Genomic DNA, 24,054 nt, shown 5'->3' with positions numbered 1-24,054 from the left:
TTTCTTACTGCAATTTTACTCCCGCGGATAGCGCGAACACTGCACTGCATTTAAAGTGTGCGAAGCACCACCTTGTTCTGAGCGTTTGTACCACTTCCGCACTCTCAAGCATCGTACGCAGTTTCTCCGTTCACATGACTAAAATCAGTCATTGTAAATAGCCGGGCTACAAACTGTTTATTCTCTTTCTCTCAAAATAGTGCAAATGACTGTTTTACGTTTCATCACTATCGATCTCGCTATCCCTTGGAGGTTCGGTAAATTCTTCCGAATTTACATCCTTCTCTTCGGTTTCTTCGCTGCCTTCCTCTTGAACCTCACTGGCCTCCCCGAAGACGTCGTCTACGCTTTCAGATGGGTCATCCTCTTCCTCTTCGGAGGACTCAACCGTGCTTTCCGGAAATTCGCCGTCGCTGCTAAAAGATCCTTCGTCGTCTTCTGACTGTGGCTCGGAGCTTTCCTCTAACTCATCACTCTCGTGTTCGCTGTCCGAACTTCCTTCGTCGGCTTCTGAGCTTATAATATCGGAGGAACTGTCACTATCATCCGCGTCTAGTCTTGCATGAAAGTCTCTCTTTTGTACTGCCAAAGGTGGAACGCTTCTCTTGCCATCAGTGCGCGCCTCCTTTAATGAAGATAAACTTTGAAAAGAACCACTGTTATTTTTCTCTTCCAGCTGTCCAAGGTGCGGCGACTGGAACGACTTCGTGTTCGGCCCCGTCTACGGAAATAATGGAAGTTATGTTACAACATGTTTCGTTCGCTGCGATGAGCTGTGGCTTGACCTTATTTATCGAAACAATGTTAGGTTTATAAAGACGATTATGACTGCCATGCATAGCGTTAAATTACTTAGAAACAACGTATACATTTATATTGTTTGTTTATATTGCAACTCTCCACATACGTCTTTTCTGTTCTCATTTCTCATTAATTGATCATTCGGTACTTGATTTTCACATACCAAAAAAAAAACGCGAAAATATATTTGCAAACGCGGCACTGTGATAATTTTAACGTCCGTTAATCCTGCGAAGGGATATCGCCTAGTATTCGCCTCAACGCCCTTGAATGCAACAGGCCACAATAATTGAATATGTTTACTATGTGGTTGCACGACAGTTCATACAGTGATCCTCCGAGTCATGTTTTTGTTTTATTTTATGTAAAAAATATGTGTATAAACAAAGATCTTGGGAGGAAAATGCAGCTATTTCTGATGCCGTAGCCTTTTTTTCCCCAGATTGTAAAATTAAGAATTTCGGCCGTGGACATTGTCAAGGTTTCACTATGGTACCTTTCACAGCTGCCATTTTTATACCGAGGATTGCATATAGTGATTATTTATTTTAATAATTTTATGAAGTGTTTATACATGTTCGGTGAGTAATAAATATTCCGATAAAATATTTTATGAAAAAGAAGCTACACAACAATCATGTAAATACATTTTAAAGGCTAATTTGCGACTTTCATACCAAAAACAAAATTAATATAAAACGTATCAAAATATGTAAAATGCGACTTTTCAAATGTCTTTTTTTTAATATATAAAACAATCTGCTCATGTGTTATGGCAGCTATGTTATAAATTCAGAAATACAGCACATCTATTTTTTCAAATGTGACAAAATTGCACGTCAATGCTTACGAAATATCTATGCATATATTTTTAATTATTTTAAACTTTCCGCTCAAAGTGAGTTGAGCTAACTGGTGAGGACAAAACATTGAAGAACGTATGAGCTCTTGTGACTGCGTCACACTAGAGCAACAAACAGCAACAAACGACACGACAGCAACACCCAACAACGAGCGACAGCCGAAACCGACAGACAGCCCGATTGTCGGAGTTGGTCGTCCCACCTGGCGGACACGACGTGGAATACGGGGAGAAGGAAACTTATTTCCTAGTGGGACTAGAGTTGTCAACAAAACACGTCAAAATGCAAGGACAAACAGAGTCTGGAAACGCGCTTTGTGTTTTGCTCTTTGGTCGTAAGACAAACCAACAAACAAAGTGAATGTGCAGACGATTAGTTTATTTCTTAATTAAAGCTTCCGCTTGTCTGCATTTGCCGTTGGCGACTTTCCGCAAATAGTTGTGACAATCGACACCAAATTATTTTCGAACTAGAGTTCCCGAATCGTTTATTTCCTTGGTCGTTCGAGGCATTCTAGGCGAGCTCCAAGGAATTTTACGCCGATTTTGAAGATACTTATAACTTCATATTCGAATAATCGAGGGAAGTCGTGTTTTGGGGACAGTACGGCATCCCGATTATCACAGAGCGTCTAGAAAAGTCTCTTGTCTGCCGGAATGGCTTGCCGCGGAATGTCGTTCCCTACTTCGTGGTGAGCGGCCTTACTTTGGTCAGTCCTCAAACATATGGTTGTATCCAACCTGATGCAGGGGCGTAGACCTCGGTGTCTTGAAGCACCACCTCGTGCATCAAGTTTTCGTGAGCAAAACCGGCCACAGCAAATTCCAGCGGGAGCGGCCAGGGGGCGCGGGCAGCAAGCAAGCCGCGCCCATGACCACTACCAGCAACCGAGGGTCGGGAACTGCGGGAATGATCAGTGGCCGCCAAGTATTCTCTGAGGGTGGAGCGGCGGAGCGAGCCACGGGAGAACCGGCAGGAAGGGTTGAAAAGAGGGAAGAGAAGCAACCGATGGAACAAGCAACAGATGGTACAAAAAGTTAGGGCGGAAACAAGCTGGTGAAGGTTTAACATTTTGGACAAAACCCTGAGACTGGGGGCGGGGAAAGGACAACACAACACAATGTCTAGGTGAGCTTTGTGTTGTGTTGTCCTTTTCCCCACCCCTCGTCTCGGGGTTTGGTCCAAGATGTTCCTCGGTGGAAATGCTTGCTGCGCTTCAAGTCCAACGATTGACAAAACCTGTTCGTCGTCGATCGTTTGTCGGCGCTTGTCGGTGTTTGTCGCGGGTGTTGGTGGTAATACCCGTGTCTCACTAGAGAAACAGACAGAAACAAGTGACAGCGACAAGCCTTACACCAGAGCTTCCCACGATTTGAGAGGCTTTGTAGAATAAAGGAGGCTATGCTCAAACACCAGCATCATGCACGCGAGGGTATCTTTGGCAGACTTGCAATCGCTAGTGCTTAGTTCACAAGCACTGAACGACTAAACACCTTCCAAAGGTACCATCGCGAGCATGCTGCATGGGTTTGAGGCTTGTCGGTGTCTTTTTTTTCTGTCTGTCGTTCTAGTGGGACACGGGCATAACAGTGGGAATGCATCTGCGACACGGAAGTTCTTGGTGTCGCCGGAAAAAAATATCGGTATTTTTCGCTCCAGTGGGACGAGACTATGATAAAGACAAGCGACAGCAAATCTTCTTTTCAATTGAGCTATAGTCGGTCACAGGTTAAGAGCAAAGTGGAAGCTCGTCCTACCACTTTCTACTTCAGCAGAGCGAACGCTAGAGAGGAGGTAGCCTTATACTCTGCCAAAGGAAAGAGAGGTGAGAGGAGCTTCCTCTTCAGTCTTAACTTGTCACCACCTATAGCCTTGGTTCATAACACAAGACATTCTACAAGATTTCTCCATATGCTGGCAGGAACTGAGGGAGCGGAGGAAACAAAAGTACGATGGAACGCCGGCGCGTTTAGCATTCTGAAGTCCTGTATATCCTCCGTCGTAATGACAACGAGCGCACGCGGTCGCTCACGCTCGCTGACGTTGTCCGCGAACGTGATGTCTATACACCAAGGTCAAGTTGAACGCGGCGCAGCTCGTCGCGCGACAGCGTAGCTTGCGACGAACTTGGACATGCTCTGCGTTCAACGTCGGACGGCGACGGCGCCGACGGAGGCTATCCCAGCAGCCCTCGTGCGAATGCGTGCCGCGAGCCAAAAAGCAAAATCGCAAAATGGTGCAAGGCGCGAGTGATATTAAAACCGATAAAACGGAAAGGCTTATCGAGGCGATCGGAGATCGGCGGTCTATTATGGCGCACCGTGCATTCACGAAGACGCCCACCAAACCATTCTGCCATCTTGGCCGCGAGGCAGCTGCCTCGCCCCAGACACGATCACATGGTCGTGTCGCCGCGGGGTCGATCGGAATCCGAAATCGGCTACCGACGTGCCGCTTTCTCTCCTAGCCACTGGATGGCGCTGCAGGCGCCTCGTGGCCGGCGAGGAGAAACCTCCTCGCCCATCGATCATCGATATATACTCGGTGGGCCATGGGGAGAAAGGAGCTCTTAAAACTTCGGACGAGACCGAGACGCAGGCTAGGTGGGTGGCGACCGGATCTAGGATATCGCGAGACACGAGGCATGGGGGCCTTTGTGTTTAGCTTTTGGCTTAACGTGCGTTTGTAAATATGTGTGTAATATCGCGTGTATTTGTAGTTTAGATTAAGTGTTTTGTAGCATTCTGTTTTATTGTACCAATAAACGGGGAGCGGAATCCCGCTCCCGTGAAAGAACCAGGCTGGACTCGGGTTGTTGACGGACCACGTGGGAAACGGCGAATCAGCGGCATTACGCGAATTCCTACACTATTAATGACATGGGCTCGATAGAGCACAGCAACACAACTTGGAAAGAAACCGCCCTGGAAGCCGTCAGAGTCATCTGCGGTTTCAAGACCACTGAGTGCTGTTTCCCTCGGGCCAGAAAACGACGGAGTGCATTGATGTGATTTTCGAGCGGCAGAGTGCGCAGATATCTACAAAATGAGTAGAGAACAGCACAAAAAAGCATGACAGGGTCGGGACACTTTCTTGCCGTCTCTTTCTTTGAGCATGTCCACGTGCACGTTGATTTTGCCGAGCACACGACTGACACGACCGCCACCCACGATCGCCAGTGGGTGGCGCAGACGCGGAGGAGCGCCACTGGGAAAGCGCTGTGCGCATGTGCGAAATGGAGAAGCGAATCGGAGCAGCATAGCCACCACCAAGCGAGCGGGTTCTTATCGCAGCGCGGCGCAACGTTGTGGTCGACGGACGTCTCGTTGTTCCTGCAAACGTTCATTTTGCCTACGTCGGAGTATACAGCCCTTAAGGGCTCTAATGCTCCGACGTTGAGCGTAGCAAACAAGCGCAGTACAGCCCAAACAGATACTGATTGGTCGCAGATATCCAGCTCCTGGTCGCTGGCCAGTGAAAGGTGCATGTTCTTTGCTACGCTGCGTTTGCTGCGCTTAACGTCGGTCTATAACAGAGCCTTAACGCATTCGATGAGTTCAGTGAAGCTTTGCCTCTGGCCCTACCCACTAATCGCTCCAGTCAGAGCTTGGCTTTCTGGCGCCTCCCCCCCCCCCCCCCCCCCTCCCTCCCGCGCTCCCGCTTCTTCTCCCCCCTCAGTGCCTACCTGCTTAACGAAGACAAGATTGTTCAGAACTGACAAAGACTGTTCAGCAGTGCTCCTCTATCGGGGAATGCGGAATGTCGATGTGTCGCTAGCTTGGTTTTATCTTTGTGTTTGCTTGCATTACTCACGAGACGTCGTGTCGGCGGACGCAACTCCTGCTAAGCAAACTGTATGCACAGCTCATCACCGTGAAACCCAAAGTCCGTGCTTGTCATCCATGCCGCCAGCCATGCGCCTCTTCTATGGTGGTTAACTTTAGAGCAATACCGAGCCTCCCGCTTTCCAAATCTTTTAAGAATTTACTCATTCAGTGGTTTTTGATAACGCGCAGCTATTTGTTGTTCGTATTATATCATAAATATAACTGAGTAAAAGTTAACCAACACATTTTAGTTACTCATACCAGGTATTGTAACGATTAGCCACGTATATTATGCCCCTGTTGCTCTTTTCAAAATACTTAAATCACCGAATAGCGTAACTTTCGCGTCACGAAATTTTTTAACGAACTCGTAAAGGCTAACAAAACACTATTTTTTACAGAAATATAAAAACAAAGTATTACAGGGACAGTTATTGTACGAACTGACGCACAAACACAAGCAACAAAACATCCTACAGGTTATTAACTTCTACCTGTATTCCTAGAATGTTATTTATTCATGCTTAGAAACCGTATGCTGATACTTGTTTGCCGTCACACAATGTCGAACACCAGTGTATTAACTCTTCACGTACGTTTCCCTCGCGTGGGCTTTGGGTTTCACGGTAACGTGCCAGTCATAGAGCTCGCAACTGACGGCAACGGTGGCGTGCACACACTCCTTCGGTAAAGGGGGGGGGGGGGGGGGGGGGGTCAGAGAAGGAAGGGGGGTTTCCAGGCACCGTAAGAGAGCACAAAGGGGCACAAAGCTAAAACTAAGCTAGGGGTATGACTCTCTTTATTTTATAATGAAGCAGCACTGCTGGGGCAGCCTTTGTTGGCCATTATAACGAAGACAATCTAGCTAGTCTTGAGTAAAGGTGCGTTGTCCCATTTCTTTGAAAATGTGGAGGGGAGGGTACGGGGGGCATACCCTCCCCTTTTTTTCTACCCTTCTCCTCCTCAAGAGCTAAGCTCTAATTTGGCATTACAGAGAATGTTAAACGTCTTGCATTTTTTTTTTATTCTAACTTAAATATTCGGAGATGGTTTTGTAAACTTTTTGATAAAATGAATAAAACAAATTATCGCTTCGTGCAGGGTTCTGTGTGGAATAAACGGCTGAGCAAAATGCCAGTGTGAAACCTCGGCAATGTCCACGCTTCGAGCTCCTAATTTTAGAGCCCTGGGAAAGAAGAAAAGCTACGCCGACCACATTCCCCATAATGTTCCTCGCGGTAGCATTGCTTTCACGTGTATTTTATTACATAAATATACAGATTATGCCCCAGACCAGTACTGTGTATACTAACTTGTAAATACCTCCGTCTTGTTTTGTTTTTAAGTGCACGTGTTTTCGGGGCGCCTCCAGCCTTTTGAGCTAGCATGTAGCGGCCTCCTAATCCTTGCAAGTTCTTTAAAGCTAATTATTTCAAGAGACACTTTATGTTTATAGGGCTTCGGCGAAACACCTTAGCCACACATAGCGCACAAAAACACGTACTTCTAGATGGAGAGTGCGTTCGCTATCAACTGACCAATCCTGCGACGGGAGTTGCTAGTCGCAGTAAATATCACAGGAACCAAATGCACACTAAAAAAAGCCCATGTGTCGGATTTCCCGCACAACACTCGGAGAGCCAATCACCGCAACTTCCGGAGGCAGCTCAGCAAATGACGATGCCGAAACATATGTTTAGACCAAAAAACGCAGTCTCAGTTGTGACATTAAGCAATGCAAGCGTGACGTTTTGCATTGCTTAATATCACAGATGAGACTGCGTTTTTTGGTCTAAACATATGTTTCAGCATCGTCATTTGCTGAGCTGCCTTTGTAGGTAGCAGTGATTGGCTCTCCGAGTGTTGTGCGGGAAAGCAGACGCACTGGCTGGCTTAGAGTGTGTAAGAATAGTGCGTGCAATCGGAGCAAACAATTATCGTCGTAAAAAGCTGAGGGACGTACGTTTTAAATGTCTGTCGAACAACTCCGCTACAGTTACCAACGTGGACTAATCAAGAACACCTACATGACGCATTAAGGTTATAAACGAAAATACCTGTTGTTTTTATGCTTTAAACACTAAGATATCCAGCGTTTATTTTTGTCTACAAATATTTATTTTTTACGCACGTGCATGACTTCTAAGCACGTGTATGATTTTAAATTTCTGTACGAATTTTAAACATACACCTTTGTGGTGCATATTTCCCACGCATTTTCTATATTATCGCCAAGGCATCGGGGTTTTAGCAGGCAAGTGAAAAATAAACATGTAATTGAATCGAATTGAATGGTGGACCGACGCGTAGCACGGCCGTCTCCGACTTTCAGCGGAGACGATCTTGCGCCCCGTACGAGAGAATGCAAGGTCGCGTAGCCCTTCACCCGAATTCACTTTGCAACAAATCCGCTTTTGCTTGAGCTCGTACCGGGGGTGCGAAATTGCGTCCGCTGAAAGCATTGAACCGGAACTCGGAAATAAAATCAAATTACTATAGTCATTTTTGACCAACCCGAACGAAACCTAAGCCGAAATGCAAAATTTGTCGCCGGATCCGAACCAAAATTTAGCGTGGCAGTGACTACTTTGTTGAACGATTCGAAGATAACTGCACTGATATTTAAAGCGTAATTTGTATTAAGGCGTTTTACGCTGAATGTGTCAAGCGCGTCCATTCTACTGGGTAGCGGCGGGAGGTCTATCAGCGGCGCAATGTTGTTCAACCGTCCTAACCGCTCATTCACACTGGAAGGGGATCCGCGTTCCCAAAGCGGTTGCGAACGCGGTTGAATAAAAATCCAGTACAATTGCACGCGCACTCGATGACATCGCGTCGCACCCTACGTCGAGTGCACTGGATCGTTATACAACCGCTTTTGGCAACCGCTTTGCGAACGCGGACCCGCTTCCAGTGTGAATGAGCGGTAAGTCACATGTGTAAAGTCGTCCCAGGATCGAAACTTCCTTAAAGACATCTCGAACGACTACAAAAGCTGGATCGTACAAAACGCCCTGATCACAGCGGGAAAACTGGTCGAGCAAGACCACACCCACTGTCAAATACGTGATGTCCTATGACAACGCGGCCTGCGCATATATGGTAGATGCACGCCAGGATGATGAAACGTGAAATGAAAACACCACACATAAAACACTTGCTCGCGACAGCGAGGATACTCTAGGACAATCTTCTGGCTTCGCGTACGGTCCAAAGATAAAGATCAAACAACTTTTACCTCTGGACCATACGCTGAATATGTACAGAGCAAATACCACATTATATAATTTATATCTGATATAAGGCTGCAATCAAACACGCAAGAAACTCGAAGCGAATGACCACGTACAAAATATACTGGATTGAAGAGGATAGGATAGTGTTGACTCGGTTTAGTGTAAAATGTGTCTGGGTTTTTATGTATACATGGCGTTCAGAATTTCGGAATCCGCAAACATCTTATTTTAATTATGGCATCTGTTTATTTATTTATTTGTTCTTGAGTTCAAGACGGAGACCAACAGCTAAACGCCTTAGGGGTTAGTTATAAAATAAAAGGCACTATGTAGAAAATAAATGCCACAAGAAAACTCGAACGACGAGTAGAAGAACGACGTACACCACAGAGCGCTCAAGGTACATATTCTTCGACTTTCTACTTGTCCTTCATGTTTTAGCGCCTTTTATTTTCTATAATATACACGCAACTCACTTAGGTAGTTACCCAGGCAGCACCGAGTTCTGGGCCAAAACTTGGCTTGCGTCTGGCAGTTTAGGGCATTAAAAAGCCCGAAGAAGCCAAAGTAGTGCCAAACCTGACCTCCCTTGGCAACAGTCTGGGTATCTTGGCCCTAATTCGCCAAACAAGTGCCAAACTTAGGCTTCGCTCCCGGGTAGTTCGATTATTATCTGGCATCTTCGGGCCTAAATCGCCTAACAAATGCCAAATTTAGGGTTACTGCCCGTTAGTTCGGCAGATCTTTGGCATTTTTGGGCCAAAATCGCCAAACTAATGCCAAAGTTAGGCTTCACTTTTTGATAGTTGGGCTATCACCTGGCACATTCGGGCCAAAATCGCCACAGATGTGCCAGAGTTAGGCTTACTACCTTGTAGTTCGGCAGAGCTTTGGCATTTTTGGGCCAAAATTGCCAAACTAATGCCAAAGTTAGGCTTCACTTTTTGACAGTTCGGCTGTCACCAGGCACATTCGGGCCAAAATCGCCACAGATGTGCCAGAGTTAGGCTTACTACCTTGTAGTTCGGCAGAGCTTTGGCATTTTCGGGCCGAAATCGCCAAACTAATGCCAAAGTTAGGCTTCACTTTTTGACAGTTCGGCTGTCACCTAGCACATTCGGGCCAAAATCGCCACAAATGTGCCAGAGTTGGGCTTACTACTTTGTAGTTCGGTTGAGATCTGGCATCTTTGGGCCCAAGTCGCCAAGCGAGTGCCCAAGTTAGGCTTCGCTTCCCGATAGTTTGGCTGTGATCAGGCAGCGACGGGCCAAAGGTGCCAAACAAGTGCCAGAACTAGGCTTACTGCCTTGGAGTTCGGCTGATGAGGTATTTGATGTACGCGGGTGGTCTTCATCTTAATTAAATAGAAATCAAGTTTTATTCGGCTGGCAACTTTATCTTAGTTTGGTTGTCTCTTGATTTCTGCAGTCCAAAGGTTGGCTGAATGTTTTGACGCGGCTGGAGCAGGCTTTGCAAACGCAAATTGTGCCAGATGTTTTACTCGCGCGTAGGTACACAAGCCAATATCGGGACGCGCCGTGAGACTGGTTCGACATTATGGCGCGTTCACACCGGCGATGCGATCTAGTCGCGCCATAACTTTCATCGCAAAAGCGACCATCGCGGGCAAAAAGTGACGGGTTTTGAGCAGTCGCTTGCTGACCCGACGTTTTGCGATGCACTCTAGTCGCGGAGAGGCCGAGCCAACCAACGGCGTTCGGAGCGAGAGTTTTTGAGACGCGACTCGCCAACGAAAGCATTGGACTCGCTCATCGCGCACGCCAAATTGACCAGCTAATTACTTTTTTTTTTTTTTTTTTTTGCGAATCGATTTAGCTGGATCGCGCGACTGCTATCCCCGGTGTGAATCCGCCTCTACAGAAAGTGCTGCCATTGAGCTAACACTGCGCAAGACGGATGTGCGCACGTCTCAACAAGATATATCATTATTAAGGGGTGTCCAAACTGGACACTACAAAACGCACGACTCCTACAAATCGTGAAAATTGAAGCGGACGCGCCCGCTTCAAGCCCGCTTCAATTTTCACGATTCGGAGTCGTGTCCTGTTTGGACATTCCTTTATGCGGCGCATTGCAAAAGCGAGCGTGGCTCTGTGCGTGTCTTGCATTGTGATTGAGCACTGTCAAATCCTAGCGATAACAAAGTGCGGAAACGACCGTGGCTCTATGGCGCGGTTCCCGCATCACACTTGGGGGATGAAAATGAAATCCCGGAAATTGTCCTATTTTAGCGTGTTGATATTTTTTAAACATTAAAAAGTGGAGACACAAAAGGGACGATAAAGACAGGACAATCTCTGAACTTTAAAGCCGCTGTACAAACGGGATGTTCTGCAGAGAAGAACCTTCTCTCCCGAAGCTGGGGGACGGGGAGGGAAAGGTCAAGCGTTGGATGGAAGGAGGTTTAGAGAATGGGATTAGCCTCGGGGCGAGGCCATCCTCTCGAGAGGGAGTGGGGACGGAACAAAGCTGGCCGTGGTGGTTCCGGCTACCAGGTGGAAGAAAGTTAAGCTTGTCAAACGGCGACCTCGGATCCGAGGACGGGCACGCCAGAGAATTTGAAAATAGCTGCTTGATTAGCCGGACGACCCAGTGCGGTCTACTGGTTCTAGAAGGTGACTCGGATGAAGAAAACTCGTTTTGCTCGAAAACTCTAAAAGCATGCTGGACGCGAACTCTTGCCACAAATAAAAATAACACATGCATGAAAAACTGCGAAGGCACCTAAGCTTTCGCCTATGATGTGGGAATGCGTGAGCATTACTGGCAAAGTTATGTTGGCGCAACTTGCAATAAAGAAATAAAAAAAAAGTTATGTTGGCTGCAATAAAGAAATAAAAACAAAAAGTTATGTTGGCGCAACGGATAGCGCGCTAGTTTCACGATCAAGAGGGCCTAGCTTCGAAACCGGGCAGGGGATGGTTTCTTTTCTCGTGTTATTTCTTTTTCGTTTTTTTTTTTTTTGGTCACGTGGCAAGAAAAATCACATGAACAGAATTTTTTTTTGGCCAAGTCACCAAAGATTTTTTTTCTAATTTCTCCTTTTCTTCAGTCTTTCAGTCTTCCTTCCTTTCTTTCTTTCTTTCTTTCTTTCTTTCTTTCTTTCTTTCTTTTTTTTTTTCCTTTTTTTCGGTTTACGCTTCCTATCGCAAAACTCTTTGCACCTATTTCGCGTAACATTGGCGTTAGCCAAATCATTTTATTTATGGCAGGGAATTCTGCCGTACGTATCTTATGTTACTATTACCAACCCTGGATTTCGTCCGGCAACCAGTTTGGGAATGACGACGCCAAATTTCTGTTATAATTTCTTTGAGGTCTAAGGCCTCGTTATCCGTCGGCCTCTAAGATTGGCTCTTCAAGTATCTTTTGGGAAAGAGTTGACGACAGGCATCTTTAAGGAGCACGTGTGTCGACCAGAGTAAACATTGCTGAAGCGCCTCTAGTGTGATTTTGGCCGTAAATAACTGGAGGCCCCGGGCAAACCAACCCAATGGAGAAAAGTATCTACCTTTCTGGTTTCATAGAGAGCTATGAAAGTCAGAAGGGACGAATCCTAGCCGAGTCAAACTACCGGCTTGCAAACGCAATCGTGTTGATAATAGCGCAAAGGAGTTTGTATGACTCTCTCTGGCGGTGCGCAGAGGGTAAAGGCACGGAGGTAATATATGCTTTTGCCCAGTCACCTCGCGAACGGTTGGGTATTGGCTGCAGAGATCCAATTCGCGTTGTTTTATTACGGGATTATATCTTGATTTCTTTGTTCCTAGTTTCACAGACAGAACGAAATCGCTTTTCTCGTGTGGTGTCACGGCGGGAAGACAGAAATCAATCAGAGTACCGAAATTCGACGCTTGTGCTCGTTCTATAGCGCTTCTAAAAACCGTGCGATCACGGCTGTGTATCGTCAACATTGCATAAACTGCCGTTACTTGTACTCGTATTGCATCGTGAGGGAACGACTATGACTGGGTAAACAGAAATAGGGAGAATGGGTGCGTGTGATTTGTTGAAGTTCGAACCAACAAATCGAGCTTCAACGAATGCGATAGTATTGCATTCACTCAACCAGCTATATGAGTTTTCAGATCCTTCCAAGTATGCGATTCGTGTTCTGCCAGTGGTACCCCAGTAAGATTAAAAAACAAAATCCACGTTAAAAAAAAAAAAAAAAAAAATACGGTGACTCGAGTTGCTTCCGCGCCGAATCATGTTTCACGTAAGCGTAATTTTGGGTTTGATGCACGACGAGGGGTCTTCAATTATAAAAATATTTTGATTACGATTATTTGCGGCGCTAAAAATTTGAAAGCCAAGCAGTGAAGACGATGGTGTTCTTATAAATATTATATACATTTTATTTTACACTGTTCGAATACGCTGCCGTCGTTATGTCCTTGAATTATTGGCTAGCTTGTGGCGGACAGGGAAGTCTTGCAGGACCATTATGATAGCACCTACACTAAACCTGCCGCGCTTCGAAAAATGTTAGTCCAATGCACACCAGCTTGTTCAAGGCGGACGAAGCATTACGCATCCGGCAAAGCGCATTAAATCGCTGCCCGCGACGTTTTTTCTTTTTTATTTTTTTTAATTAATTTATTTCTTTTTTCTTTTTTTTTTTTTTTTTGTGTGCAGCGAGATAATTTTTAGTCAAGCAGCACGCCCCCTCTACGGCGGGTTATGCCGGATTAACGGAGGCGTCTCCTAATCCATTCTCCGTGTTGGCCCCTCGGGGGAGGGCGGTGAAGTGAGGAAAGGAGGGCAGGAGAGGAGGAAACGCAAAAAAAAGTGGAAAGAGCAAACTTTATTTTCGGCTTCAACCTCAAAACCCGCCCGCTCCGTGGGAGTACCGGAAAGAGAAATCTTGGCGGAAGGAGAGGAACCGAAGGAAGTGTACGGGATCCCCCTGTCCTGCGGGACCAGGTACATCGGGCAAATGGGGCGATGCCTCAACGACCGACTCCGAGAACATCAAATGGACGCCGAAAGAGCTGCTTCGGAGTCAAAGCACCCGATAGTCATTCACGGGAGAAAATGTCCCGGTTGCGCTCCTAATTTATGTAATAACAAAAACGGCTTGACATAACAAAAATAACAATTTAATTAAACGTTGCGCCTCCAATGCGGGAGGCATCTTCAGTAGAGCACAGAGCGAGTGAGAGTCGCACAAAAAAGTTCGGCTATTTAGGCATAAAGTTTGTGTACACGTCCGGCAGGGGGCCAAGGTTCTTGTTTACCAGCGATGAATCACTTCCGCATTTGTCATTCTGGATGAACCAAGATTCCAGCAGCTTCCTCGGTCCCCACCTTATATCTCTCGCCAAGGTCGATGCCTTGACAAAGTCAAATTGGTGTCCTCACGTCCATGCGTGGTCCATGAGTTCGGACTTGAAGCGGGTGGCGTTCGTGGAATTGGCGACATCCCGTGCGTGTTCTTTTAGTCTTGTTATTCTTTTTCGTCCCGTCTCTCCAATGTAGGAAGCGTCACATTCCTTGCAGTGCACCTGGTAGATCACGCCCTTTTCTGCCTCTGGCGGGGTCGGGTCTTTTGGCATGGAGATAACATTGACAATTGTTCTTTCGTACCCCCAACGGCCTAAGGGCGCGTCCCAATGCCTCCGGGATGCACACGACGTCACGTGTTCGTTCGGCTCGATCCGGGCGCCGATGGGACATTTGTTTCTTAACGCGATTGACAAACCAGTCGGGGTAGTTACGTTTTTTCAAAGCCTCCCGCACATGGCTAAGTTCTTGAATGCTAAGTGTTGACTTAGATGGGACAGTTTCTGAACGATGAAGTAACGATCTTACAACTGAGCTTTTGTGTTGAGTAGGGTGATGAGAGTGGTAGTCAAGAAAGTTTTGTCTGTCACATGGTTTACGATATACGGATGTCTCCATCTTAAAAAAAAGGTTCACTAGTTCTATGGACACGTACATCTAAACACGGCAAGGTACTACGGTTTCATGTTCGCAGGTGAACTGAATTGAGGGGTGGACACTATTCAAATTGCGGTGAAAATCAGTTACGTTCTCTCTGTTAACCATTACAAAAGTGTCATCGACATAACGACGGTAGAACTTCACGGGGAAATCAATGCCAGACATTACCTTTCCTCAACATATTCCATGACGAGATTCGAGACGGTGACGGAAACTGAACTCCCCATAGGGCATCCGCTGACCTGATGATATATGTCCCCATTAAAACTAAGATTACACTGGTTGAGACAAAAACGCAAAAGGAGTATAACGTCTTCAACAAGGAGGGTTGTGCGAGTGGACAACGACTGGTCTGCCCACAACCGGTCACGGGCGACATCAACCGCCAGGGCGTTGGGGACATTCGTAAATAATGAAATCACATTAAAGGATACCATAGCCTCGTGCGGTAGCAGGGTCTGAGCGCGTATAAGTTCAACAAAGTCATGGGAATTCCGGAGGCTAAACTCATTTTTTCTTGTAAGAGGGCTCAGAATCATAACCAGATATTTGGAAAGGCTGTAAGTGGATGAACTAATAAAAAATACAATCGGGCGTAGGGGGCAACCCGGTTTGTGAATTTTGGGGAGTTCATACATCTTGGGTGTCGCGGCGTCAAAGGAGAAGAGACGACGGTATAGGTCGTCACTGATGCGTCCTTTCTTTTTCAGCTCTCGAAGGTGGTCAACTAACTCTCTTTCGGACTTAGCAGCGGGATCTCTTGATAGCCTCACGAAATAGTGACTGTCGTTTATAACTTCATACATCTTCTTTATGTAGTCATCCCTATCAAGCACAACGGTTCTTTTTCCTTTGTCGGCCTTTAAAATCATGATGGAGCTGTCTGACTTCAACTCATTAAGACCAATGCGTTCTTGTTGACCAACAAACAAATGTCCCATCGGCGCCTGGATCGAGCCGAACGAACACGTTACGTTAAGGGTTTCGGAGGCATTGGGACGCGGCCTTGGGCCGTTGGGGGTACGAACTGTATACAAACCCTACAGAACAATCGCCAATGTTATCTCCAAGCCAAAAGATCCGACCCTGCCAGAGGCAGAAAGGGTCGTGATTTACCAGGTACAGTGCAAGGAATGTGACGCTTCCTACATTGGAGCGACGAGACGAAAAAGAAAAACAAGACTAAAAGAACACGCACGGGACCGCCACCCGCTTCATGTCCGAACTCGTCGACCACGCATGGACGTCAGGACACCAATTTGACATTGACAAGGCATCCACCTTGGAGGGGGATAAAAGGTGGGAACCGAGGAAGCTGCTGGAATCTTGGTTCATCCAGAACGACAAACGCGGAAGTGATTCATCGCTGGTAAACAAGAACCGTGGCCCCCTGCCGGACGTGTACACAAACTTTATGCCTAAATAACCGAACTTTTTTGTGCGACTCTCACTCGTTCTGCGCTCTACTGAAGATGCCTCACGCATGGGAGGCGAAACGTTTAATTAAATTGTTATTTTTGTGATGTCAAGCCGTTTTTGTTATTACATTTATCACGTCTTCGCCCGGCTTGTGGAGTATTTTTGCGCTCCTAATTTCACCGGCACGACAGCCATGGGAGGCCACTGCGTGCAAATGGGGAGAGAAATAATTGAGGCCTATCGGATGGCGACAAGCCCGGAAAACATAACCACCCCGTCCATTTCGCTCTCAAGAAAGGAGATTATCTTTCTTAGGCCCTTAAAGGGCCCATGAAACGATTTTTGGGTTGGGATAAATCATTTTAGATTGGGATTTCACTAATAGCACATCGTTCAGTGGACCAAAAGAAAAAGGTAGAAAGTCAAAAGCCTGACTTTCAGTGCGAAAATTTGAAAACAGAGCGGACTATTTCGTACCTCCTCCCCTTCGCAACCTCTCTGCCTTTTCACTGTGATACAACCGCGGTGCCAAAAGCGCGTTATCGGGTCCAAACTGACGTCACACGCAACCGGACCTCACTTATTCCCTTCACCCCTAAGCTGACATTGTGGTGGAAGCTACACGCTTGCCGGACCAATCAGCCGCCTCCCTTTCATCACCTGCTTCATTCTCTGCAGTCACATTTGCCACGCTCACGTGGCAAGTGTGGCTGGCCCAACGAGCACGTAGCTTCAACAGCACTGTCAGCTTCGGAATGAACGGGGTGGGGAAAGCGACTTTTGTCTGAATTTTGAGCGACGGGCTAATCTTCTAGGGGGAGAATGGATGTGTCCGGGATTACACAAACGAGAGTGCGAGCAAGAGGGGACTCCCCCTTTTCGTCTTCTTCAACTGTTTGGTGGAATGCGCGATTTATGAGTTCAGGAGGAAAGCGAAACAGGAAAAAGTTGGAAAAGCGTTTCATGACCCCTTTAATGGAAGCCGCACGCTGACAGACTAGGCAAGGCGACAAGGTCACCGGCAGAAGCGGCCTTTCCTTTTATGCGTCGTTGATGTCCCTTCGACCTCGCCTTTTGCAAATCCTCCCCACCTGCTTTTGCGTCTTCGTGTGGCTGTCAGCGAGCGCGACAGCCGCTTTAAGCAAATCAAAAGGATGAAGCGAAACGCGTTACTCAGCGTGACCCCTCTACATAGGACGCGTAGGACAAAAAAGTTCGGACGAAAATTTGTCACGTGACTTTTTCTGTCACGCTGATGGGATCTCTGGGGGTGTCGTTTTCGCCGTTTGGCTAGTTATAGAAATAGGCGGGCCACGTAGGTCCGGTTTTCGAACTGGGCTCTTCAGTGTTGTGTTGCTTTCGTGCGTTGCAGACGCGGCCGTGTTTTTTCGTCGTAAACGGTCGGAATACGTCCATGCCAATTTTTCGGTAACAGTCATTTTTTGCACCGGAGTTCGTGGAATACTTGTGATGTGTTTGTTGGACACGCTTCGACAAAAACTGCTCTTCGCCGACGACGAGACGTCAGTTGAATGTGCGCAACCTTCTTCCTCGAATGTGTTTGTGGGGTGCCTGAGTTGGATTATGCATCTATCAAGGATTACATGATATCGCTCTTTTATTAGTAAGTGCACTGCAAGCATGATTCTGATAGTCGCCCTGCTTTCCTTTCATTCTCCGCGGTTTTACGTGTGATGAGTTTTGCTTGGCATGAGGACAGTGTTAATTGTATTTTATAATTTGCTTTTCGTTTTACAGAGAAGTGTGACCTTTGTAAATATGTTGAGAATACACTGTGTGTAATGATAGTTGTTTAATAAACTTCTGGGAGCGATCGAAAAAATTTGTTTGTCCGTATAAGTAATTGGATATGCAACAAATGACATGTAACGTACACATACTTGCACGACGTTCGGCCAATACGAAGCAGACGCATCGTAGAGTTTTCGCACAATATTACGCGAACGCTAGGCCGGGGCGAAACAGCTGTACGGCAATACCTGCCGGGTATCAAACGGTGGTGCAAAACTGGACAGTTGAGCGATATTGGAACCGACTTTCGGCCGGCACTGGCACGATACTGCAAAGTATTGCCGTGCTGCTTGGGAACGGAGGTGATGACATCTTACTATCGTGCTTCCAACGCTTATTTATTTTATTTCTCTCCTGGGACGCGTAAAAGAGCACTTCTGTGACACACCAGAGATATTCGAAACTTGGGCTGGCCTCTCGGCTTTCTTTGCCACTTTTGGCACTTATTTGGCACTTCAGTGGGTAGCCAGAAAAGAGCCAAACTTCAACATGCCCCGAATCGACAAATTAACATTTACTACGGCAGTTATGGCTCAAGTCTGGCACTTACTTTGGCACAACTGTGGCGGACCAGAGAAAAGCCAAACTCGGCGAGGCTGAAATACCGAAATTAGGCGTTGCTTTGGTAGTTATGGCTCAAGTATGGCACACTTCGGCACTCCTGTGGCGTATCAGAGAAACGCCAAATTTTGGCGCTCCTCTGGCGGACCAGAGAAACGCCAAACCTTGGCACGTCCCAAATACCGAAATTAGGCGTTGCTCTGGCAGTTATGGCTGAAGTATGGCACCAACTTTGGCGCTCCTCTGGCGGACCAGAGAAGCGCCAAACCTTGGCATGCCCCGAATTCCCAGTTTAGGTTTTATTATGGCAGTTATGGCTCAAATCTGGCACCAACTTTAGCGCTCCTCTGGCGGACCAGAGCAACGCCAAACTTTGGCATGTCCAAAATACCCAAATTGGGCATTGCTGTGGCAGTTATAGCTCTAGTATTGCACTACTTCGGCAATCCTGTGGCGGACCCGAGAAAAGCCAAACTTTGGCACGTCCCAAATACCGAAATTATCCGTTGCTCTGGCAGCTATGGCTGAAGTATGGCACCAACTTTGGCGCTCCTCTGGCGGACCAGAGAAACGCCAAACCTTGGCACGTCCCAAATACCGAAATTAGGAGTTGCTCTGGCAGTTATGGCTGAAGTATGGCACCAACTTTGGCGCTCCTCTGGCAGACCAGAGAAATGCCAAACCTTGGCATGCCCCGAATTCCCAGATTAGGATTTACTATGGCAGTTATGGCTCAAGTATGGCACCAACTTTGGCACTCCTCTGGCGTACCGGAGAAGAGCCAAACTTTGGCATGCCATAGGATCGCCCAACTTAGGCTATAGTTAGGCACCGTACTTTGGCACTGATGAATGCCATGGTGCAAAAACCGAACTGCGCCAAAGTTGGGCCCTTATGTTTGCCAGACCTTTGCCCAAGTTGGGCATTCCTCTGGCGTGCTACCTGGGTAGTTACCTTTCTGAAAAAAAGCCCCATTTCGTAAAAGCTCAATCGTGCACACATATGTTTCAAATGAAGTGCTATATTGACTTCATTCAAAAGTGGTGTTTCCTAAAAGTCTTGCGGCATTTAATCGATATTTTTGATCACTTGACGCGGTCTTCATGTTTTTAATAAAACAAATGAGATTATTGCGCATTAAGAACAAAAATGTGTTCAACTCAGCTTATATCTGTACAAACCGTTATAACTGGCTCTCTTATTTTGTTATATCAAATCGATCAGATAAAAAAATAAGACTATCTTGATGCAAAGAAGTATTGTGTCAATGAAAAACCACAGAAAATGCAAGAACGGCCTTGATCGAAGTTGGGGGTTATAAATCGGTGGGGACCGGTTTTAGCACGAATGCTTCGTACACTATAAACAACTTTAGTATTATGTTGTCTAATAGAAGTGAACAATCAGAGCCTCTTACCTGAGCAAGTGCTTGTTTTTCATTGTCTAAAAATATATCCGTTGGAAGCGACGCTGCCAGCAGATGTTCCAATGATAGAAGGATTGCTGTAATAGATTTTGACAAGTCAGGAGAAGCAAAACACTATATCTAACCTAGCCTAACGCATCACTATTATATCAACTTGAAACTTAAGTAGCAAGTAAACGCATAATTATCTAAAATATGCTCACACAGTTATTTCTGTGTTACCGCGAGTCCGCATAGCTGATATAACACTTTTCACGATTTTGTTTTGTTTATTTTCGTGCCTGCAAACAGCCAAGTGGCCTGAGCAGCAGTGCACTGTACTGTACACAGATACATAAAAGTATGAAGTGAAAACACAATCAGGCGAAAATGTCTGTTTCACCAAATAGGCAATCATACCCTACGCACGCGGTTCCCTACATGGTGTCCGAAATCTTTCGGCCTTGTGGGACATCTTTTACAGTACACAAAATACAATGTAACACTGGCGTTTTCACACGGCAGACTTTTTATCTCCGAAGAACAGCGATTAATACATAGACCGACCAGAAAAACAGGTCCCGAGAAAAAAGGCGTGGTACGGAAAATACGGCCGAGCATTCGGACGACAAAGTCGCATGTAGGTAAGTCGGTGTACTCTTTCTTTTCGTGAACGCGGTTGCGACGTTCGTAAACTCATCAAATTAAGAAAACGCAGAAAACAAAAACACATCCCAATGCTGTTCATTATAATCATTCCCAAAAGGAGGAGGTTCGCTCAGTCAAAACGACGGAAATTTCAATATTCTGTCGTCATGTAGGCCGGTTATAAATCCCGCTTTCTACTCGAAGGCTTTTCGCGAGCTCAGGATGCTTCATTCCCTCCTCAAATAAAAAACTACATCATACGATAAAAAAAAATAATAATATGAATGTCTGGATGCGTTTAATAGCCTTTTTCGTCAGTATGCCCTAAGTATTTACATTTACCTAAGGAATCTTATAAACTTGACCCAGGTTGTTTGCCTACTCGCGTTGGGTAAAATACACCGAAAGTCGGAGCTACTTCTGTATTGAAAGATATGCATATTTGCTGCCTGTTAGAATAATGTTTGCATACACTGTACAAACGCCGCCGCAACAAAATATGTTTATATATATATATATATATATATATATATATATATATATATATATATATATTTCCATTAACGATAGTTATATGGTTATAATGTACCTACAAAATAGCGTAATATAGATTTAAAAAAAAAAGATTTGTATTTTTCTTGATAGTTCTGAAAAAAAAATAGCAGTGCCATTCGAAATCATTAGACCATTTGCAACCTGGCTCAGCTGAAGAAATCTCACAATATTATCATTCTCGCGAATCTTGGTTTAGCAGGAATTTCTTAAAAAGCCGAGAATTCACAACCAGAAAACCAAGATTTAGCTTGTAGTCCGGGGGTTTGTTTATAGCATTTTTAGCATTTCTAGCTTAATATCAGTGTCTGAATCTGTACGGGAATGATAATAATGTTAAGAGATTTCTGCAGCTCATCGAGGATGAAGGGTGGACAGCACGCACAGTATCAAACACGCTGACATCAATAAGAAATTTTAAAAGCGATAGGACAGGTCATTGGGGTATATCCGGCGCTTGTTCAGGGTTACTCCGAATTACGCTCAGAAGCTGTGGAACGAAGGATAGCGTCGAAATTACCGGCCACTAAGGAGCTGGAGGAACACCGTTCCCATGATTCTTTTAACGCGGGCCGGGGCGCTTGGGGTATATCAACTGGTCTTTTGGTCCCAAACTTTGCGCTCGACTATTTTCGATTTTTAATAGAAACTTCAGGGCACTTTACCCCAAAATCCTTAACATTTTGCAAAAATATTTTCACCCCATTTTTTTTTATTGCATGAGCGTTTTTTGAAGTTCTGAGATGGGCGTAAAACTATGTATCAACCAATAACAAAGTAAATATCTGATTTACTTCGAAAAGTTTCACAGTTTGTTTTATAAAATTTGAACGACTTGTAGCTTGCTATGTTCTGATTATTATGCAATTTATGCTAATAAGATATAATGCTCGAAATTCAACAAAATGCACAAAAATTAGCACTTATTTGTTTATTTTATTATGAACTTGTCCCCCACCATTACGCTCTGTCTTCGCGGCGACAGTCTGCGGCGGCTCATCGCAAAAATGATAACCCACCTGGCCCACCCGTAAACGTCGCTTCGCGGCGGCCGACTATTCGCTGAAGTGCCTTTCGATGAAAACTCGGCGGTCGCTAGTTGTTTGCTCAATTAATTTCCACCCCATGTCAGGTGGCGTGTTGTACGGTGAAGAGGGGCTAAGAAGCAACCCCAGGTTACGACGCGGGTGCTCAAATTCGATATATTTTTTTTCTAGATTTAGTCCAAAATCCTTTTGATTAAGCTTGCAGAAATGAAAGGCAATAAACTCTTGTTATAAAGCCGTTATCTTCGTATTTTTACTTAGACCACCTCAGGGTAGAATAAACGGCTGTTTAGACACCAAAACTGATTTTTTACAACTTGAGAATTTTTGCCTGTGGATTATTTTTTGTACAGTTTCAAACATTCTTGATTTGTAATACATCTCCTGGGCTTCCAACAGAGAAGTTTTACTTGCCAGGCACCAAGCGAGAATAATTTACCAGCTTGAGATATGTGCTGATTCTTGTGCATTCTGTTTTTAATTTTTTTTCTACTATTTTTACAATAAAAATGGCATTATCATCATAACATAGCAAAAAAAAAGCCGTTCGAAATTTATAAAACAAATTGGGTGGTGGTTCGAAGAAAATCTAATTTTTATTCATTTATTCGTGGATGACAAGTTTTACGCTCATTTTAAAAATTCAGACCCCGACCAAGCCATAACAAAAAAAAAAAAAAAAAAAAAACGTTGTGCGAAAATTTTTTAGGAAAAGAAGTAAAATACTAAAAATTTTCTTTTAAAATTTGTAAATGGTCGAGCGCAACGTGTGTGACGTTTGTGATAGAGTGACCCAGCACATAACGCCTAGAAAAAACAGGAAGCTTCCAAAAAAAAAGATTTTTTAAACCTATTCGGTAACATCAATGTTTTTTTTTTCCTTTCAAACGGTTATACGATTTAACGCGATTTAGTAAACGATATTTAAAAAATGTATGATCCACATATCACCATCCTGTTTGCATAAAAAATCTCATATTCCGAGTGAATTATAAAAATTTTTATCTTCTACTTTTTCTGTTTTGGCACTCTTCGACAGATCCTTTCATTATGCTCGAATTCAGTTTAACTCATTAAAAGTGAAAACAGTCAACTAAACTTGCATTATTTATTTTGATTATTTAAATCTTGTAATTAAAGTTAACTCAAGAATGTTTTGATTCTTATCTCTATTAGACTGACTTACCAATCCATTGGAGTCTGTTGTACATATCTGTAAACAAACAATCGTACGCGCTACGCCGGTTTATCATGCCACACCTGGTCCTAGCAATAACGTCCGCTTTCTACTCTCAGTTGCCTACATAGCTACAGGTGTGCTAGCCTATAAAACACATACATTGCTGAAACGAAAAACTTAAATTTTTGCGCCGCAAGAAACATATCCGCAGAACGGAAAACTATTTATTATTGGTTTCGGCGATATTCTAATACCTGTCGTCAGATATTCGCCATTGTACTCCGTTTTACGCAGCATGACACCACTTGTACATTCTTATATGAGAGTTCATCAAATGCCATTTGGAGGTGCTACGCCATTCAAACAAGTGTTGAAATATTCTGTTTTTTTTTTTTCTTGCTCAAAGATTTCTAACTTATACAGTTGTTTTCGGATACCAAATAGGTTTGACAAACTCTACGGAGGTCGAGACAAGTTACTCGCACGCTCACCGAAGTGTTATGTATAAGTTTGATTTCACTCTTTTCTCAATACAAAAAGATTTTTGTTGTATCTAACAACAAACATCGGTTTAAACATTTTATCATTATTTACTTATTTGTTCTATTGATAAAAATCGTAGTGCCGTGTAAAGACTCATACAGTAAACTTGTTTCGCCACATATGATATGACAAGAATAATGAATTGCTCAGTTATTTTCTAGTGGACAAGTACATTCACTTACCTGCACTAGAAC

At 44.9% G+C, this 24,054-nt stretch overlaps 1 protein-coding gene across 1 annotated transcript; it reads right to left on the bottom strand.

Moving 5' to 3' along the window:
- Window positions 1-214: 214 nt before the first annotated feature.
- On the bottom strand, window positions 215-23,390 carry LOC115322455 (ribosome biogenesis protein ERB1-like). Its single transcript, XM_029982809.3, has 3 exons — window positions 23,324-23,390; window positions 19,904-19,989; window positions 215-721 (listed from the first exon to the last, which is right to left on the bottom strand). The coding sequence occupies exons 1-3, from the start codon at window positions 23,388-23,390 to the stop codon at window positions 215-217; spliced, it is 660 nt and encodes a 219-aa protein (XP_029838669.3).
- Window positions 23,391-24,054: the final 664 nt, after the last annotated feature.

The sequence above is a fragment of the Ixodes scapularis genome, unplaced genomic scaffold (genome assembly GCF_016920785.2).
Source record: "Ixodes scapularis isolate PalLabHiFi unplaced genomic scaffold, ASM1692078v2 PGA_scaffold1__304_contigs__length_218370807, whole genome shotgun sequence".
Taxonomy (NCBI): Eukaryota; Metazoa; Arthropoda; class Arachnida; order Ixodida; family Ixodidae; genus Ixodes; species Ixodes scapularis.
The sequence above is the reverse complement of the archived record's forward strand: the minus strand, read 5'-3'. Positions and strand labels throughout refer to the sequence as shown.